Here is a 17,416-nt window from a genome sequence, read left to right as displayed (position 1 = left end):
TTGTTTTTGTTATCTCATTTGTTTTTTTTAATCCTATTTATTGCTCTTTAGGTTTGATCTGTACATGACCAGAGATCATAGCTCACCCAACATCAAGCACTACGTTCACCTGGACTGGCTCTCAAAAGAAGACGGGTCGCACATCCTGACTGTGGGCGTCGGCTCCAACATTCTCATGTACGGCCGCATCTCCGGCATGGTCAACGAGCAGACCAGCAGTAAGGAGGGGGTGGCTGTCATCACCCTTCCTCTAGGGGGCAGCATCAAGCAGGGCATCCGCTCACGCTGGATCCTGCTTCGATCTGTGGACCTCCTGTCATCTGTGGATGGCACGCCATCGCTGCCGGTCTCTCTCTCCTGGGTCCGGGACGGCATCCTGGTGGTGGGCATGGACTGCGAAATGCACGTGTACGCTCAGTGGCATCAAGACAAGAAGCCTGGCGAGGGAGAAGAGGGCAACCTGTCATCCGTAGACATCGCAGGAGGTCAAACCACAGGTTCTTCCTCAGTGTTCGAGGGCAGAGCCAGGTCGAAGAGCGTGTTCGAAGGGAGCGCCGCGGTAGATGAAGCTCTTCGTGCGCCAGCAGGTCTTCAGGAAGGAGGGCTGTTTGAAGCAGCTCACTCCCTGTCGCCGACGCTGCCCCAGTATCATCCCACTCAGCTGCTGGAACTCATGGACCTGGGCAAGGTTCGTCGTGCCAAGGTGAGTTTCTCTGGTGGCACGAAATACTTTTTTTTTTTTAATCATTGTTATTTTCTATTGGTAACAGTGAGCGTACGAACATGGCTCTTTTGTGCATCAGGCAATCCTCGCTCACCTGGTGAAGTGTATTGCCGGGGAAGTCGCCGTAGTGAGAGACGTGGAGGCAGGCGAGGGCGGAGCCAGACGACACCTGTCTCGGACAATCAGCGTGACCGGCAGCACCGCAAAAGACACCATAGTGGCCGGACGCGACGGAGGCAGGGACTACACGGAGATCAACTCCATCCCGCCCCTGCCCCTTTACTCCCTCATGTTGGCCGACCTCGACACCTCGTACAAGGGACCGGAAGAGACTGCCAAGGCAGCCGACAGTGAGGGAGTCCAGAAGTCCACAGAGGATCAATACGCCGATCTCTTCCAGGTCGGTTTAGAAAACTTGAACTGATTTTGATGTTTGTAGTGACTTGTGGGTAACTGTTTGGCTGTTTTCTTTGTAAATAAACAGGTTCCAGCGGTCACCACCGACGACTTTGTGAACTTTGCCACTGATAAGCCAGAAAAGAGGTCTCGAGTGATCAACCTCTCTCAGTATGGACCGACCTACTTTGGACCAGAGCATGCTCAGGTACGCTCTAGTGCTTTTGTACTGTCTGTATACAGTATAATAATATACTCTCGCGGTGATCATAATTTTAAGGTTGTGTGAAATTATTTTAATTTTGTTGCATTAACACTCATGTGAATCATGTTAATGACGGTTGGGGTTAATTACGGTGTGAAAAACAAGCAGGCTTGTCTGCCCACAGCAATCCAGTCATTTCCCTGTAACATTTCTCTGCTTTCCTCTGCGCTTCATCTGCTCGCTTTCTTCCTGTGCGTATCCAGGTATTGTCGAGTCATCTCATGCACTCCAGCCTTCCTGGACTCACCAGACTGGAGCAGATGTTCCTGGTGGCCTTAGCTGACACTGTTGCGACCACCAGTGCAGAGGTCACCAGCTCCACGGATCAGCAGTACACAGGTAGCCTATTTATATGTGTGGTTAATGTAATCTCTGTTCATTATATGTAATAAATGACATGCTGTTAATGAGTTTTCCATATTTCACAAGGATATTTTGTGCGATTCTAGTTTTGATTCCTGAAGAAGTCATGAAGCATTATCAACTTCTTGAGTCACAACAAACAGTTTGCATGTCTTTTTAAGACGTTTTTTTTTATTACTTCAAGATGGATTAATTCCTGCAAAATGACTCTGCAAATATGAGCTAAGAGACATTTATCAGGGAGGATTTAAGGTCATTGACGTACAGGCTGAGCATATATGCTCTGTCTCAATTGGTGCATTCCTGTAAATACTTAATCTGCTGTCATCCATTCTTTCGCAACACAAATTAATGGTAAATTATTGAATAAAATTATGCTGTCATTCACATTCAGTCACACACTGATGGTGACAGCTGTCATGCAGCGTGCTCGAACACAGTTGGGAGCAACTTAGGGGTCAATGTCTTGCCCAAGGACACTTTGACATATGGACGGGGTGAGATGTGGTAACACACCAGCAACCTTTTTTATAATTGGTTCTTGCTCACCAGTATAAGCGTAAATAGCAGTGTATATGCTGCTCTTCTATTATTTTTTTTAATATTGTTGTTCTTTTTTTCCATTTTTCCATTCTATTTATTTAGTCTCTTATGAGTTATAGGAGATCAGTCTGTTCCAGGACTATGTAAGCACAGTGAGGGTAAGAACGTTCAGGGACAAGCGATGAATCCTCTGACATGAGCTCAAGATACTGAAGCTTACAAAGTGAAGCCATTAAAGTATTTTATGCAAGAAAAAAACAAAATGAAGAGTGATGTTCTCAATATTCTTGTTTTTGTAAAGGTGGCGAGGCCCTCGATGAGTGTGGCCTGAGATACCTGCTCGCCATGCGTCTTCATACCTGCCTGCTCACCTCGCTTCCCCCGCTGTATCGCATGCAGCTGCTCCACCAGGGTAAAACTAAAAAAAGACCTAGATTTTTATTTATTTTTTCCTCTCTCTCTTTCCGTTTTCTTCTTCAAAGAAGATTGATTTCTTATTTTGGGACGTCTTTCTCCTCCCTCTGCACCGTGTCTGCTGCAGGCCTTTCAACGTGTCACTTTGCCTGGGCGTTCCACTCGGAGGCAGAAGAGGAGCTGCTGAACATGATCCCAGCCATGCAGAGAGGCGACCCGCAGTGGTCCGAGCTCAGAGCCGTGGGAGTGGGCTGGTGGATACGCAACATAAACACTCTGCGGAAAATGGTGGAGAAGGTATCCGGAAAAATTGACACCGATAAGAAGAGCACATTATTTTGAATATTATTACATAAAACTTCAGCATTTGATGACTGGCAGACAGTTTTTATCGGTTAGGACACGGTATGTTTGGATTGATCTAATCAGTTATTAATGATAAAGGAATGTAATTCATTACAAGTACCCAGGAATTACCAACAATTAAATGAATTCTGACTTACGTTTCCATGGGCTGTCTCTACTTTAAAAGGTTTTGAACTCACTTGAACCAAACTTACTCATGCCATGTTTTTACTATGTGTTTTCACTCAGTTGGGTAAAGCTGCGTTCCAGAGGCACAACGACCCTTTAGATGCCGCTCTGTTCTACTTGGCCATGAAGAAGAAAGCCGTTCTTTGGGGACTCTTCAGGTAGACTGTCGCCTCCAAGTTCTCACTTTAGTTGGAATTATCAAGTTTTTCAAAGAATTTTCCAATTAAACTGACGTGGACTGTGTGATTCTCTTCATCCAGATCACAGCATGACGAGAAGATGACTCAGTTCTTCAAGAACAACTTCAGTGAAGACCGCTGGCGAAAAGCAGCTCTGAAAAATGCATTTTCTCTCCTGGGAAAACAGCGCTTTGAGCAGTCCGCTGCCTTCTTTTTGTTGGCCGGCTCTCTTAAAGATGCCATCGAGGTGTGAATAAATCCAGACAAAAACGCACTCTTTTTACATCAAGATGCACAACCATGGCTGCTTACTGTTGAGTCTGCATATATATTGCATTTTAATTTGACTTACAGTAGATTCTGTATAGGAGTTTTATCAGCACATTGCTAATGCAGCAAAGCCTAAATTACACTGATAAGATGCGTTGCAATCCTGCGTTGCTTTCCTTGGCCTGAGTTTTGCACGCTGCATAGTCAAAACAGAAAGATATCAAATAAAAGGGAAATAGAATTCTGGGCTTTTGCATATTTCAGCTGCTTGTATAGACTGCAGTGAAATTGAGTGCTGAAGATTCCTCACAATTGTGCATGATTCTGTTCATTTACATTCAATTAATACGTCATTGTCTTTTATTGTCTGCAGGTGTTAATGGAGAAAATGGAGGATCTCCAGTTAGCCATGATAGTTGCGAGGCTGTATGAAGCTGACTTTGAAAACTCCTCCACCTGCCAAGGCCTCCTTTACGAGAAAGTCCTGGGCTGCAACCGAGACGGGAGCGGTTACCACTGCTCCAGACTACACCCTGACCCTTTCCTCCGCAGCATAGCTTACTGGATCATGAAGGATTACACGCGAGCCCTGGACACGCTATTGGAGCGAATCCCCAAAGAGGATGATGAGAACCCTGGTCAGTTGGCTGCAGACGTCTCCTTCACAGCCAGACAAACTGAAAGTCGTTTGCTGTGCTGCATGCTGCTCCCTAAGGCCTTTTCCTCAGTCTCTCTCGTCTTCACTGTTTTGTTTTTAGATGCAATGGTGAAATCCTGCAACCCCGTCGTCTTCAGTTTCTATAACTACTTGAGGACACATCCTCTGATCATTCGCCGCCACTTTGCAAGTCCAGAGGGTACAGCCACCGCTGTGAGCCTCACTGCTGAGAAGAGCAGCGCAGATGAGATCAACCTGATAGAGCGCAAGCTCTTCTTTACCACTGCCAACGCACACTTTAAGGTGAACCAATCAGCATTCTGGCTGCTTGCAGTGATGCAGTTTTCCACTGAATCATTCATTTATTTGTTCTCCCAATTAAATGTTGATTACAAAACCAAACTTGCCATATTGAGACGGCAGGTGTAATCATACTTATTTCCTCTGTAGGTGGGTTGCCCAGTTTTGGCACTGGAAGTGCTCTCCAAGATTCCTAAAGTCAGTAAGAAATCAGGCTCTTCACCTCTCAGCGAAGCCTCCTCTAAGACCAACCTAAACACAAGCCAGCCCTTGGAAAACGGCACCCAGGGCGGTCTGGACTGGGGCTCGCCAGCGCCGCCTTCGTTTGCATGGGGAGGGAATGACAGCGCCGGTGGGATGGACTGGAGCCAACCTGCAATCCAGGTCGAGCAAGACGAACTGAAGCTGGACTGGGGGGAAGACAAGGAGGAGGATGAAGACGAGGACGACGACGGCCTGACCATGAAGAAACCCGAGACGGACACCCAAGCAAGCAAAGAGAACAGCAGCCCCAAACTGCAGAGAGAGGACTCTCAGGTACCAACTGCATTTATTCTAATCGACTGTTGTTCCTGTGATCTAGGTTAATCTGTTCTACTACAAAAATACACTTCTCTGATTGTAAGACAACCCTGATAGAAAAATGTTCCCCTATTCACTCTTGTTCTCCTTTCCAAAGATCCTGTAATGAAATTGACACAGGGTGTTGAATATCTTAGGTAAAAAGTGTATACTATAAAACTACAGTTGGATTATTCCTAAAAGAAATAACGCTGAAAATCTAAAATACTCAGTGTAAATCAAAATGTCTTCACCAGAATTTCCTCCGGACATCTGCAGTGAGGCCGTTTGAGACTTCCAATGAACTTAAATTATGAATTAGGCTGGTCTTGAATATGTAAAGACTCGACAGCAACGCTTCTGTAAGGCAAGTCCAGAGAGTGCACTTCTCTCTCTCTAACTCGCTGTTTCATGTTCCAGGGTGAGTCAGAGGTGGATGTGATCGCGGAGCAGCTGAAGTTCCGTGCCTGTCTGAAAATCCTGATGACAGAGCTGCGTACTCTGGCCACGGGCTTCGAGGTGGATGGAGGGAAACTCCGCTTTCAGCTCTATAATTGGCTTGAGAAGGAAATAGCAGCCATGCATAAGATCTGCAACTACAAGGTGCGCTGCGGTAGTATTTAATATAGAACGTGCAAATTGTGTTCAGTGTATGCACACTGCGCACACAAACATGTAAAATGCTGCATGTCTTTGACCACATAGGTGGAAGGGAAGGAGGAAGACTCGGAGGTGGAGCGCTGGGGAGACCGTTCAGCTTCAGTGGACATATCGGATGAGGCACTGGAGCATATAGAGGCTGGAGCTTATGAGCGCCACCAGATGGAGCGAAGACGTCTTCAGGCCAAACAGCAGCACTCCGAAAGACGCAAAGCGTGGCTGAGGAAGAACCAGGCCCTGCTGAGGGTCTTCCTCTCCTACTGCAGTCTTCACGGAGCCAAGGGTGGGGGGGTCACCTCGGTCCGCATGGAGCTTCTGTTCCTTCTTCAGGAGAGTCAGCAGGTACACACTCAACGCTGGAATACAGCTAAGGAATCAGAAGTAATTCCAAAACCTAAACACGGTGTGTTTTGCTCTGCAGGAAACAACAGTCAAGCAGCTGCAGTCTCCTTTGCCTCTGCCTACGACTCTGCCTCTGCTCTCAGCTTGTATCGCTCCCACCAAGACAGTCATAGCAAATCCTGTTCTCCACCTCGGCAACCACATCCACGACATCCTCCACACAATCACACTCATGGAAATTCCTCCACATCCTGATCGGATGGACGATCGGGTGAGAAGTTGAAAAAAAAAAAAAAAAGGATCTAACTTTCTGAACGTTCCTGCGTTCCACCCACAAATTGCTCATTATGATCTGTCTTTTTCTCTCAGGTTCATACTCTGCACACACTGGCAGCATCGCTGTCTGCTTGTGTTTATCAAGCGCTGTGTGACAGCCATAGCTACAGGTAACTTCCATCTCAGTGAAGTGTCTGTTTTTGATGGGACAAAACAATTACACCCAGATCGTGCTGTTTTTGTGTTTTGGGAATGTGGTTTAGTGCTCAAGGCACTCTCCCTCTTTTTGTATTGAATGTGTGAAAGCTGACAGGCAGACCACATCAGCATCTTCTTGTTTTGGGACCTCAGAGCTGTTGTTAATGAAGGGAGCTGAATTTTACGCCTCAATTATATTTCGACACCGTTTTAGACCGATTTCCCTGGGAAAAAAAAACATTATTCTGCAGTGCAGTTAACTGTTTTTACACCGGTCCTGTCCCTGCTGACTGGAATTATCATGTCTTCTTCTCTCAGCAACAACTCAGAGAGCATTCATGGTATCTGGACAAATCCTAATTTAAATTTTGCGCTGCCCAATGTGTGACCGTTTGACCTGCAAGCGCCTGACATGGCAGCTGTGATGATTGGTGTGTGAGGGGAGAACGTTACAGTGGCCTCAAAGACTTCCTTAGTACAAACTTGCAGTCGCAGCCAGGAAAGCTTCTTATGATCCTCAAAAACACACAGTAAGATTGAATCGTCACCAGCCATTAGAGAATTGAAGTTATCTTGAAAAAGTAGCAGAAACACTATATTATTGCATATTTTTCAGAATATTAAGCCCTGAAATCAAAAATAAATCCAATACATTTAGTTGTAGAAGGGCTCCTTGTTGTTAATCACCTCATGTAACTGGTGGTCTTGTTCTTCCTTCCTATGAAAAATAAAATTACAGAAGACATGTTGATGTTGGAAAAATGTTTCATCTACTGTAGAGGCTTTTTGTATTTGTATCTCAGTCCTTTTTCTGTCTGCTGTGGCTTTGCAGCAGCCAGACGGAGGCCAACCAGTTCACGGGGATGGTTTACCAGGGCCTGTTGCTCAGCGAGAGGAAACGACTTCGCACAGAGAGCATCGAAGAACATGTTACTCCCAACTCTGCCCCTGCGCAGTGGCCAGGTAACACACAAGCTACGCCCAGCTCGCTCTCTGCTGGCATTTCTGCTGCGATGATGCTGTCAAACCCAGTTTAATGAGACTGAAGGCAAGTCGGGTCTTATTCCAGCATCCTCCCAGGATGCAAGCAATGGGGAAATGGCATATGTGCGAGCATCAAAGACATGATTGAGATGGAGAGAGAATCTGAATAGAGGGAGAGGAAGAGCAGAGCAGTCTGTGTTTATGCGGAGAGGCAGATGGTGTTCTATAAAAGGACCTCCCTGGCCTCTGGGAAGGAAATGGAAAGGCAAAGACGGATCACGCCATCATGCAAATGTTTCATAAATAGATCCTTTTTTTTGTAGAAATTGTGTTTTTTCATGAACCGTGGAAGTTATTTTTGTCTGCCTTTTGTATCTCTAATCTATTATCCAAGTGTCACGTGGCGCTGCTGTGTGCCGTCTCTCTGCAGGTGTATCATCCCTCATCTCTCTCCTGACGTCTGCGAGGGAGGAGGACCAGCCCAAACTCAACGTGCTGCTGTGCGAAGCGGTCGTTGCTGTTTATCTGTCACTGCTCATTCATGGCCTGGGCATTCACAGCAGCAACGAGCTCTTCCGGCTGGCGGCCCATCCCCTCAACAACCGCATGTGGGCCGCTGTCTTTGGAGGAGGAGCCAAAGTCATTATTAAGCCAAAGAGGCCCGAGCTCCCACCAGGTAATGTTGTTGTTCTGCTCCGATTTATGAGAAATATTTAATGTCACCATGTCGCTGTTGTCTTTAGTCCCCCCCCCCCCCCCTTTGTAATCATCTTCTGCTCTCATCCTTTTGTTCCTCTTTTGTAGCCGTTACCTTTTTCCTTCTTCTGTAGACTTTATTTGAACTCTTATAACTTATCTCTGCTCACATGCATCCAAAGCAGCGTCGCCATCCCTCTAGGTCTCCTTATAATGACCCCGATGTTCACCTGCCACTTTTCTGTTGATGCTCCTGAGATGCTACTGCTCCCGGTGTGCAGTGTCTTGTGTGAGTGTGCCCTCTGCCCTGTGTCCCAGTGCCAGCTGATTTTGAGGCAGCCAGGCCAGAGGAGTCTCAGGAGACAGGAAGACCTGAGCAGAGCCACCTCACCCCAAACCCCTCTCCTATCCCCACTGAAACCCAGCGCCCTAAACGGCCCCCTCCTCCTGTTTCAAGGGGAGAGGGGTCGGGCACTGTGGCACCTGCAACTAAAGCCAGCTGTGAGTAACTGGGCTGGTGGATTGCAGTGCTGGTTTGCAGGATTGCAGTGCATGGTAATTGTGCAGGTTTGCATTGTTGCAGGTGCTTGATTTTACCAATCTCTCTTCTTGCAACTACTACTGAATGCCCATTACAAACAACTAAGCCCACCAGTGCTATGAAGACATTTTGTCATTTGTGTTGAGTGTTACAAATCGTGTGTCTGTGTGTGTGCGTGTAAGGGTGTGTGTGTGTGTATGTGTGTGAGTGTGTGTGTGCACTGCATTGCATGTAACCCATTGTAACGTCCTCTATGTTCATCCTGTCATGTCATCGAAGCAGCTGGGCCTAGCAAGGAGGGTTCAGACGCCAAGCCTGAGCTGCCCTCTCAGGCTAAATCTGAACCTGAGACTAAACCAGGTACCCCCTCCACAAGTTCAGCTGTACAGCTCGTGTTTTGTTGAGCTTAGAGTTTGTAGAACAAAATGTGGAAACGCAGTGGAAATTGTTCAGTTAGTGTACATCAGTAGTTTGTAGTAGAAACTACTAGAGCAGAGACCGACAGTAGTTCTGAACCCACATCAGTGTTTAGATCTGCAATGAAATGATTACAGCCCTGCTGTCTGTGCGACTAAAGTTAAAACTCTTCATCCGTATTCATGAAGCCAAAGAATTCCCCGCAAACGTTGTATTTATGACGGGTGGAGATAGGAGTTGGCATTTAGACTCGGTGTCTGTGAAGAGCCTGAGGAGGCTCCTGTCAAAGACGAGAGCCTTTTGAAGAGCTCCTTCAGAGGAGAGGAAGTCCTGAAATAACAAAGCACCTGTGAAATTGCTGCCCTTTTCAGGGCCGCTGCCCACTTTTATGCATGTCGCGAACAGAGCCGCACATAAACGTTACACATTGGTGTCTCACTGTCATGGTGATTAACATTCATTCTTAACAAAACATGCCACAGTTGAAAGTCTTGTCATGTTTGCCTCCCTCGGTGTGAATACCACACAATGTGTAGCACATGACTGCTCAACACACTGTCCATCTCTGTTTGATGTGTTCTCTGTTTTATTTTGTGCCACATCAAATATTGACTGATTCAGTCATGTATGGGACTGTGAAGTATCTGTGTGTCTAACTGCACTGTCTACTCTGGTTTGTGTCTTGTCTTGTTTTGTTTTGTCTGGTGCAATGTCAGAGGTAGTCAGCCAGGATAATGGTGCAGGTTTGTGCGCAACCCAGTGTGTCTTGCTGTGTCTCTCCATCCTGTATGTTTGTTATTTGTGCGTTTCTGTGTCTCCTTTCCAAATAGACCCGTTTTCCTCTTGTGTTTTCGGATTTATCGAACTCTCATAACTGAGACAGGATCCACACGTTCGAACACGATTAATACTCCTGCGTAGTTAATCTCCTTTGTAGGTGTGAAGTGGTGTTTCTGAGTAGAGTGTGGATGCCGTTCTTTAACTCTTCTGGAGTCTCGGCTCATCCTTGCTGTTTAAATGAAATGACGGCACACTGCGGGCCGCTGCACGTTCTCCTCTGGTAGTTCAGCGCATTTGAAAGATGTCATCCTTCCTTTTCTTTGCTCCACCCAGCTGCCCCCCCTCAGCCAGCCGAGGACGTGGACCGCCACAGGCGTAGATTCAACATGAGGATGCTGGTTCCCGGACGGCCTGTGAAGGAGACGCCGGCCGCCCCGCCTCCTGTGCCCACCGAGCGGCCCACCTACAGGGAGAAGTTCATTCCTCCAGAGCTCAGCATGTGGGACTACTTCGTAGCCAAAGTAATTAACGCTGAATGAACTGACGAATACATTTTGTTCCGTGTTATCTCTCGATCTTCATTAGTATACATGTTTTTTTTTACATTTGTTTTCCTCCTCTTCCATCATCGTCACGTCCTCCCTCTCAGCCGTTCCTGCCTTTATCAGACAGTAACGCTCTGTACGACTCGGATGAAAGTGGCGCCGAGGACGATGAAGACGATGACGACGCCTTCCTGTCTGACACACAGATGACGGAGCACTCTGACCCCAACTCCTACAGGTGGTGCCCCGGCTGTCTTGTCTCTAAAATGCTCACTGTTGGAAACTTGTGTTTCAACCTTTTTTGACCATTGCGTGTATTTGCTTGTGGTGCGTGCAGCTGGGCCCTGATCCGTCTGGTCATGGTGAAACTGGCTCATCACTATGTGAAGAACTTCATTCCTCTTACTGGACTTGACTTCACAGGTACAAAGTCTCGTCGTCAATCCTGTGGCTTCTGCGAAAACTTGTCTGATTGCTGTGTGACCGTGGATGTGTGTCCAGTAATAATGTTTCTAAGAAGAGGGGCGTGTTCCAGATTTCACACTTTGAATGAACAAGATGTAAATAAAAACTGTGAGAATGTAAAATATAATATGCAATGAACATGCGCCAGAATTTGGTGCTACAGTGGTAGAGCATTTACATAATGGGCGTCTCTCACAACACACACACGTACACACAAAACAAATAAAACGTAGTAGCAGTAGCTGTTGCCTTTATAAAGCGTCAGCAGTTTCTCTATATGTGGCTGCGCTTCGTTTCACAGACCTGCCAGTAACGTCGCCGCTCACCAACGCCGTGCTGAAGACTTTGGAGAATTGGGAACAGATTCTGCTGGAGAGAATGAACAAGTTTGACGGCCCACCTCCCAACTACATCAACACCTACCCCACTGACCTCAGCGCTGGAGGAGGGCCCGCCATACTGCGGCACAAGGCCATGCTGGAGCCAGACAACACGCCCTTCAAGTGCGTATTAAATCACATGACGGAAACAGAGTTAACGATATTACTACATTTAAGTCCATATTAATCACGTTTCAGTTAAAATCACATCCTAATCCCAGTGGATTATGGGTACATGAACGGGATTATTGTCCACCACAGGGCAGTTTTAATTTGATTTTCATTCAGTCCTGGTTTTTATAAATTCTGCAGGAAATAGAAGCACACTTTTTATTTCTGTGTTTATCCTGACATTCACTTCACAAAACAGATTCACCTTTTATTTAGTGCTTTTGAAAATATATAATGAATTGATTTCTGCTTCTTTTTTTTTTCCAGGACAAAGAATCATCAGTCCTTTCCAGCACGAAGACTTTGGCATTTTCTGGTGAAGCAGGAAGTTCTTCAGGAGGTTTTGATCCGTTACATTTTCACCAAGAAAAGGAAGCAGAGTGAGGTCAGCAGACCACCTTGTTTTTAAATCTCATTCTATATTATATCTCTTTGTTTTGATAGTAGTTTTAGATCATACATGCATCAAATACTGTTCCCTTTTTCTTTTTTTGTTTACTTCCTTCCACACATTTATTATATTGACCCGATCCTAAGTTACTCCTACGTTTTCGAGGAGGATCTGCGTCACATTTTGCCTCTTTTTTAATGTCATTTTTTGAAGACCTTGAATCGGAAGAGAAGCCTCATTAACATTAACTCCCAGCCAAAAGATGCACCTTCCGTTATTCTTATTTATTTATTTATTTATTTTAATGCCTGACCATTTAATTTGTAGATTCTCACTAAATGCCCAAAACTATGAATAAACATATTAGATTATAGAGTAAACAAAAAAGTATGACATCGTTCAAAATGTTGTTTATTTTCGACTTCTCACAGTAGCCACCCTTTATCATGGCTCAGAGAGAGAATGCCAAGAGTGTGCAAAGCAGTAATCAAACCAAAGGGTGGCTGTATAGAAGAATCTAAAATATAAAACCTGTTTTATGTCATTTCACACTTGTTGCTTACAACATAATTCCATAAGTGTTCATTCATAATTCTGATGCTTTCAGCGAGAATCTCGATTGTAAAGAGTCAAGACAGTTAAGAAAATACATTGAATAAGAAGGTGTGTCTAAATGTTTGCCTGGTGCTGTACATTTACATGCATGTGGCGCATTTGAAACCAGATCCGTCTATCAGAAGACTAAATTTTATTGCAATACACCGAGAAATGAACATCTATATCTGCTTCTGATACTTTTGTTGCTCTTATTATCTTTGTTTTGACTCCTTGAACTTGAATCCGGTACAGAGCAGTTCACTGCCTTCTCTGATGTCTGGAGGAACTGTTCATTATTATGTAACGGCTCTGGCCACAGCCTGCTGCTGTCTCTTGCCAGACCAGCAGAAGCTCGGAGGACAGTCAATTCATTGATGTTACGGTTTTTAACAAGTACGGTTACGTTACACGAGGCCCGGTTGAGCCGTGATGATCAGATCCGCTGTTCATGCCCCGTCCTCCCACCGTCTCGCCTGCACCTCGCCGTCACAGACGAGGTGGACAGAGTTGACAGTTGTGTTGCATTAAGATCCTGTCGGCCCTCCTCATTCACTTTTCATCCCATGTTTTATTTCTCTGTGTTTGTGCATGTGTTTTTTTTTTGTGTGTGTGTTGTGCCGTGTTGGTGTGTTCTCTGTCTATATTGCCTCTGTGTGTTGTGTAGTCTGTAGAGAACCATAAGGACCGTATAGGCCAACACTGCATAGCAGGAGCTAGCAGTCTCTATAAGGTAGTATCATTTATTGTTCCGGCCCCGGCTCTTCTTCTGTGTAGGAGGTTCACTTCAAAGCCAAGTTTGAAGGAGCAGGTGCATTCATCATTTTAAAAAAGCTGTTATGCACCCGTCGCACAGGGTTTGGGTTTTTCCACCAAACTGGGTGACGTGCTGGAAGTCTCCTCTCCAGCTTGGCCTCACAGTGACTTCTCTGGCAACTTTTCTGGCATAAACTGTCTTCTCTAAGGCTTAAATTGAACGTCTGGTCTTCTCCCCTCACTGGGACACTTGTGGCTTCCACTCACTTCACCTCACACCTGAACCCGACCAATAACACGTCTGCCTGCGTCTCTCTCACTCCGCTCCCATCTTCAGCTGGACTCAATCTGCTGGACCCAAGCGGCCAAAGACACTAATTAGAAGTACTAACCTGCATGTTCACCGTCAGAGCTGCGCGAGGCTTGCTTATTGTCCGGGGCGTCGTTTCCACAGGAACACCAATCAACAGATCAGATTAACTAATGAAGCTCTCATTCTTCAGTGATTTACTTCGCTCCCCTTTCAGATGTGGTTTTTCACCATTTTACATGAAATTGGATTAATTTTTGGAGTCGTCTGATTGCTGAAAGCACCTGTTTCAAAGTATTTATTTTCAGATTATATGTTTCTAAGAAAACTAACCTCAGCATATGTTGTTTTTTTATAAAGAAAAGGCTTCTAAATACATTCTAGCATATCTGCCCCCAGTGGAATCAGATTGTGGCTTTAATATTGCTTCACCTTTATGTGTTATATGTTTCAGGTGGAGGCTGATCTGGGATATCCGGGAGGAAAAGCAAAAATCATTCACAAGGAGTCTGATATAATCATGGCTTTTGCCATCAATAAGGTCAGCTGTCTGCTTTGTTGTTGTGAAAATACCAAACGCTTACTCATAAACATTTGTCTCATGAATTTGATGAAGCTGCCGTGAAGTTCACCCTTGATGTGATCAATCTTGTCCACGTTTTTCGTACTTCCTTCTTTTCTCAGGCTAACTCCAACGAGATCGTGCTGGCGTCCACTCATGACGTCCAGGAGGTGGACGTGTCCACTCTGGTGGCCGTGCAGCCCTACACCTGGATCGGAGACGACTTCGATAAAGAGTCCCGCAGGTCCCGCTCCTGACAGATCACCGCTTTTGTTTTGCTTTTGCCTCAGAAATCCTCTTCATATTTCATTTATCCAAAGTGTTCTACTTCTGATGTTTTGTTCGGCAGCTCCGACGACATCGACCACCGCTCCTCCAACACAAACATCGCCCAGGCCAGCTCCGTCCCTTTCGCGCCGCCGCAGATGCCGGTCTCTGCGTCCATGCCGTGGCTTGGCAGCGGTCAGACCAGCATGGGAGCCAGTGTGGTACGAGCTCCATCGAACACAGCAGCACTGCATGCACTTCTCACTTACGACCAACAGGGGGAAACCAAACGCTTCTTCTGAGCTTTTAACTCTGAACTCATCAGACTATTAACGCTATGACAGTGTTTTACAGTCGGTGTATTCATAAATGTGTGCATTTACCACTAAATATGAACACATTGAATTAAAAACATTATCCCCCCGCTGTCTGTATTGCCTTTACATTTAAAGTCAAAGTTAGTTTGTGCTTCTTATCAACTTCAAGCCAACCAAAGGGTTGTCGACTAAACAGCTGCCCTGCTGAGTCTGTCGGTGCTGATACATGCTTGCATGGCAGAGATGATTGCACATAAACACAGATAGCGGCAGCTCTCACAGCCGGCTACCCAAGGTACAGATCTGCGTCACGCCTCCGCGCAGCCAGGGTTCTCCATGTTCCAGCCGTGTTGATAAATCTTCAGTGCGATACACGAAGAACGACGGGACAGAGGTTCAGAGGATTACTGAGCAGGCCGTGAGCGGATTCCTCATCTTCTGATGTGCGGCGTATCACAACACCGAAGATCTCTCTTCTCCAAACATGATATTGTTTAGTCTTGTGTCAACACGATCTGATCTGACGGAGGGAACTGAGTGTTACTGTCATTTGCTGCTGTTATAATTACCTGTAAATATGAACTGCAGCTTTCTGAAGCTGTCAGGAGATTTACATCTGTAGTGATTAGTTGTGGTCTGGCAGACTCTGGTCAAAGAGTCAGGGCCTTATAGGACTCACGTTCTTCACTTTACTCAAGCAAACAAAATAAAAGATTCTTAAATGCATTTTAGCATAAAAGTAATAATGAAAGTTGAACTTTTTTTGATATAACATGGCTTCATTACTTGAACTTGGTTATTGTAACACCAACTTAAACAGTAATGACACAGATCAGGTTTACATTAGGAGCTATAATGTTTTCTAAATTTAAAAAAATCTGCCTGAGCTTTTCATGAAACATTATCAATAAAACTGCATTATGGAAGGCCTTTTATTGACATGCAAAAAATCTTTATTGCATATTTATTACAGAATTACTATGTAAATGTGTTTAAAGTGTGTTTCAGCAGCAATAACGAGCATTTGTTAAGGAGCACATCCTCAAGGCAGACGTGTGTGTAGCCATTTGGATTATTTCTATTTTATCTAACGGCTGATGATAACTCAAACAAGGGCATTTTTAGAAAAAAAAAAGATGTTTTAAACATGATGTATTTATTCCATGTTTTGCAGATCATGAAGAGAAATCTGAATAATGTGAAGAGAATGACGTCTCATCCCATCTATCAGTATTGTAAGTGGAAAACAGTTTCTCCTCACATGCCCACTTTTTGTCCATTTAATTGAATTTTTAATTCTGTAATCGGAGTTTTGTGCAAGTTTATTATCACACCAATTTCAGCAGATTCAGTCTCCCACAATGCTTTGCATTCTGAGCTTCACTCATAGACTGAGGGTTCGTGACGTGCACGTCATCTCACTTCCAGTTTCTTTTTGAACTGAAACGCTGCAGAAACACTGTCGTCATTCAGAACACGATCAGGAAGAGGATGAAGCGGCGTCCCGTATTGACCCGTACTGTTTTTTTCCCACCGCCGTTTCTCTCAAAATACTTGATGAAGCGTCTCATGGTCACATTATGTAACAGAGACACAAAGCCCCAACGGCGGGAATCAATCCTGGATGCTGTTTCCACAGACTGCTCAGATCTTAATAAAGTGACACCACCTCCTCACTTCACTGGTTCTTAACCACCTGGCTGCTTGATTCAGCAAGCTGTGCTGGAAGAGCCTCAACCAGCGTCAGTCCTCTTGTATGTGTTGATTTTTTTACTTCTGTGTGTGCGTGTGTGCGTGTGTGTGTGTGTGTGTCAGACATGACGGGGGCTCAGGACGGCAGTGTGAGAATGTTTGAATGGAACCGACCTCAGCAGCTCATCTGCTTCAGACAAGCGGGCAACGCCAGAGTCACCCGGCTCTATTTCAACTCCCAGGGCAACAAGGTACACACACACACACACACACACACACACACACAAAATAACTGTTTTGTCTGTCTGCGACTCCTCTGATCGCTCTGGCTGTCCCTGCAGTGCGGCGTCGCAGACGGAGAGGGCTTCCTCAGCCTCTGGCAGGTCAACCAGACGTCCTCCAACCCCAAACCCTACCTGGTGAGATCTGCTCCCGCTGCTTCGTTTTCCACCTTCACACACTCAAGAAGTGTGGAGCAGCAGTGGTTTAAACCGTCTCCTTGCCTCCTGTTGTTGCTGTTGGCAGAGTTGGCAGTGCCACACTAAGACCTGCGGCGATTTTGCCTTCATCACGTCCTCCAGCCTCATCGCCACGGCCGGACAGTCCAATGATAACAGGTCAGCTGCTGCAATCTGAAAATTCACAGAACAAACGGCTCTGTGTTTTGTGACTAATTCATTTTGGTTTTTGCCTTTTTACCATGAACAGAAACGTTTGTCTGTGGGACACTCTGATTTCACCGAGCAATACCATGGTCCATGGTAAGGAGCCCAAACATACGAACAAGCTCACTTTCCTGGTTATTTATTAAATCAGTTTGTCATTTTGTCTTTAACGCTCACATTTGTCCGCCTGGTCCCCCCTG

General features: G+C 45.6%; 1 protein-coding gene across 4 annotated transcripts in view; it reads left to right on the top strand.

Moving 5' to 3' along the window:
* Positions 1-17,416, top strand: part of dmxl2 (Dmx-like 2) — a 37,467-nt gene that overhangs the window by 17,728 nt on the left and 2,323 nt on the right. Inside the window, exons 22-52 of one of the 4 annotated variants that reach the window (XM_030093198.1) lie at positions 52-703; positions 804-1,124; positions 1,209-1,328; positions 1,589-1,724; positions 2,593-2,703; positions 2,833-3,002; positions 3,300-3,397; positions 3,500-3,665; positions 4,062-4,326; positions 4,447-4,649; positions 4,797-5,183; positions 5,628-5,810; positions 5,913-6,209; positions 6,289-6,480; positions 6,579-6,655; positions 7,516-7,646; positions 8,098-8,343; positions 10,435-10,622; positions 10,751-10,884; positions 10,984-11,069; positions 11,413-11,614; positions 11,930-12,047; positions 13,315-13,380; positions 14,168-14,254; positions 14,398-14,519; positions 14,625-14,763; positions 16,034-16,094; positions 16,675-16,802; positions 16,893-16,970; positions 17,077-17,168; positions 17,260-17,312. In XM_030093198.1, coding sequence (XP_029949058.1) covers positions 52-703; positions 804-1,124; positions 1,209-1,328; positions 1,589-1,724; positions 2,593-2,703; positions 2,833-3,002; positions 3,300-3,397; positions 3,500-3,665; positions 4,062-4,326; positions 4,447-4,649; positions 4,797-5,183; positions 5,628-5,810; positions 5,913-6,209; positions 6,289-6,480; positions 6,579-6,655; positions 7,516-7,646; positions 8,098-8,343; positions 10,435-10,622; positions 10,751-10,884; positions 10,984-11,069; positions 11,413-11,614; positions 11,930-12,047; positions 13,315-13,380; positions 14,168-14,254; positions 14,398-14,519; positions 14,625-14,763; positions 16,034-16,094; positions 16,675-16,802; positions 16,893-16,970; positions 17,077-17,168; positions 17,260-17,312 — 5,309 coding nt within the window. Of the gene's footprint in view, positions 1-51; positions 704-803; positions 1,125-1,208; positions 1,329-1,588; positions 1,725-2,592; positions 2,704-2,832; positions 3,003-3,299; positions 3,398-3,499; positions 3,666-4,061; positions 4,327-4,446; positions 4,650-4,796; positions 5,184-5,627; positions 5,811-5,912; positions 6,210-6,288; positions 6,485-6,578; positions 6,656-7,515; positions 7,647-8,097; positions 8,344-8,681; positions 9,059-10,434; positions 10,623-10,750; positions 10,885-10,983; positions 11,070-11,412; positions 11,615-11,929; positions 12,048-13,314; positions 13,381-14,167; positions 14,255-14,397; positions 14,520-14,624; positions 14,764-16,033; positions 16,095-16,674; positions 16,803-16,892; positions 16,971-17,076; positions 17,169-17,259; positions 17,313-17,416 lie in introns of those variants that run through there. The other 3 variants (XM_030093207.1, XM_030093217.1, XM_030093224.1) reach the window with 3 other exon arrangements.

The sequence above is a fragment of the Salarias fasciatus genome, chromosome 1 (genome assembly GCF_902148845.1).
Source record: "Salarias fasciatus chromosome 1, fSalaFa1.1, whole genome shotgun sequence".
In the NCBI taxonomy this organism is placed as follows: Eukaryota; Metazoa; Chordata; class Actinopteri; order Blenniiformes; family Blenniidae; genus Salarias; species Salarias fasciatus.
The sequence above is the reverse complement of the archived record's forward strand: the minus strand, read 5'-3'. Positions and strand labels throughout refer to the sequence as shown.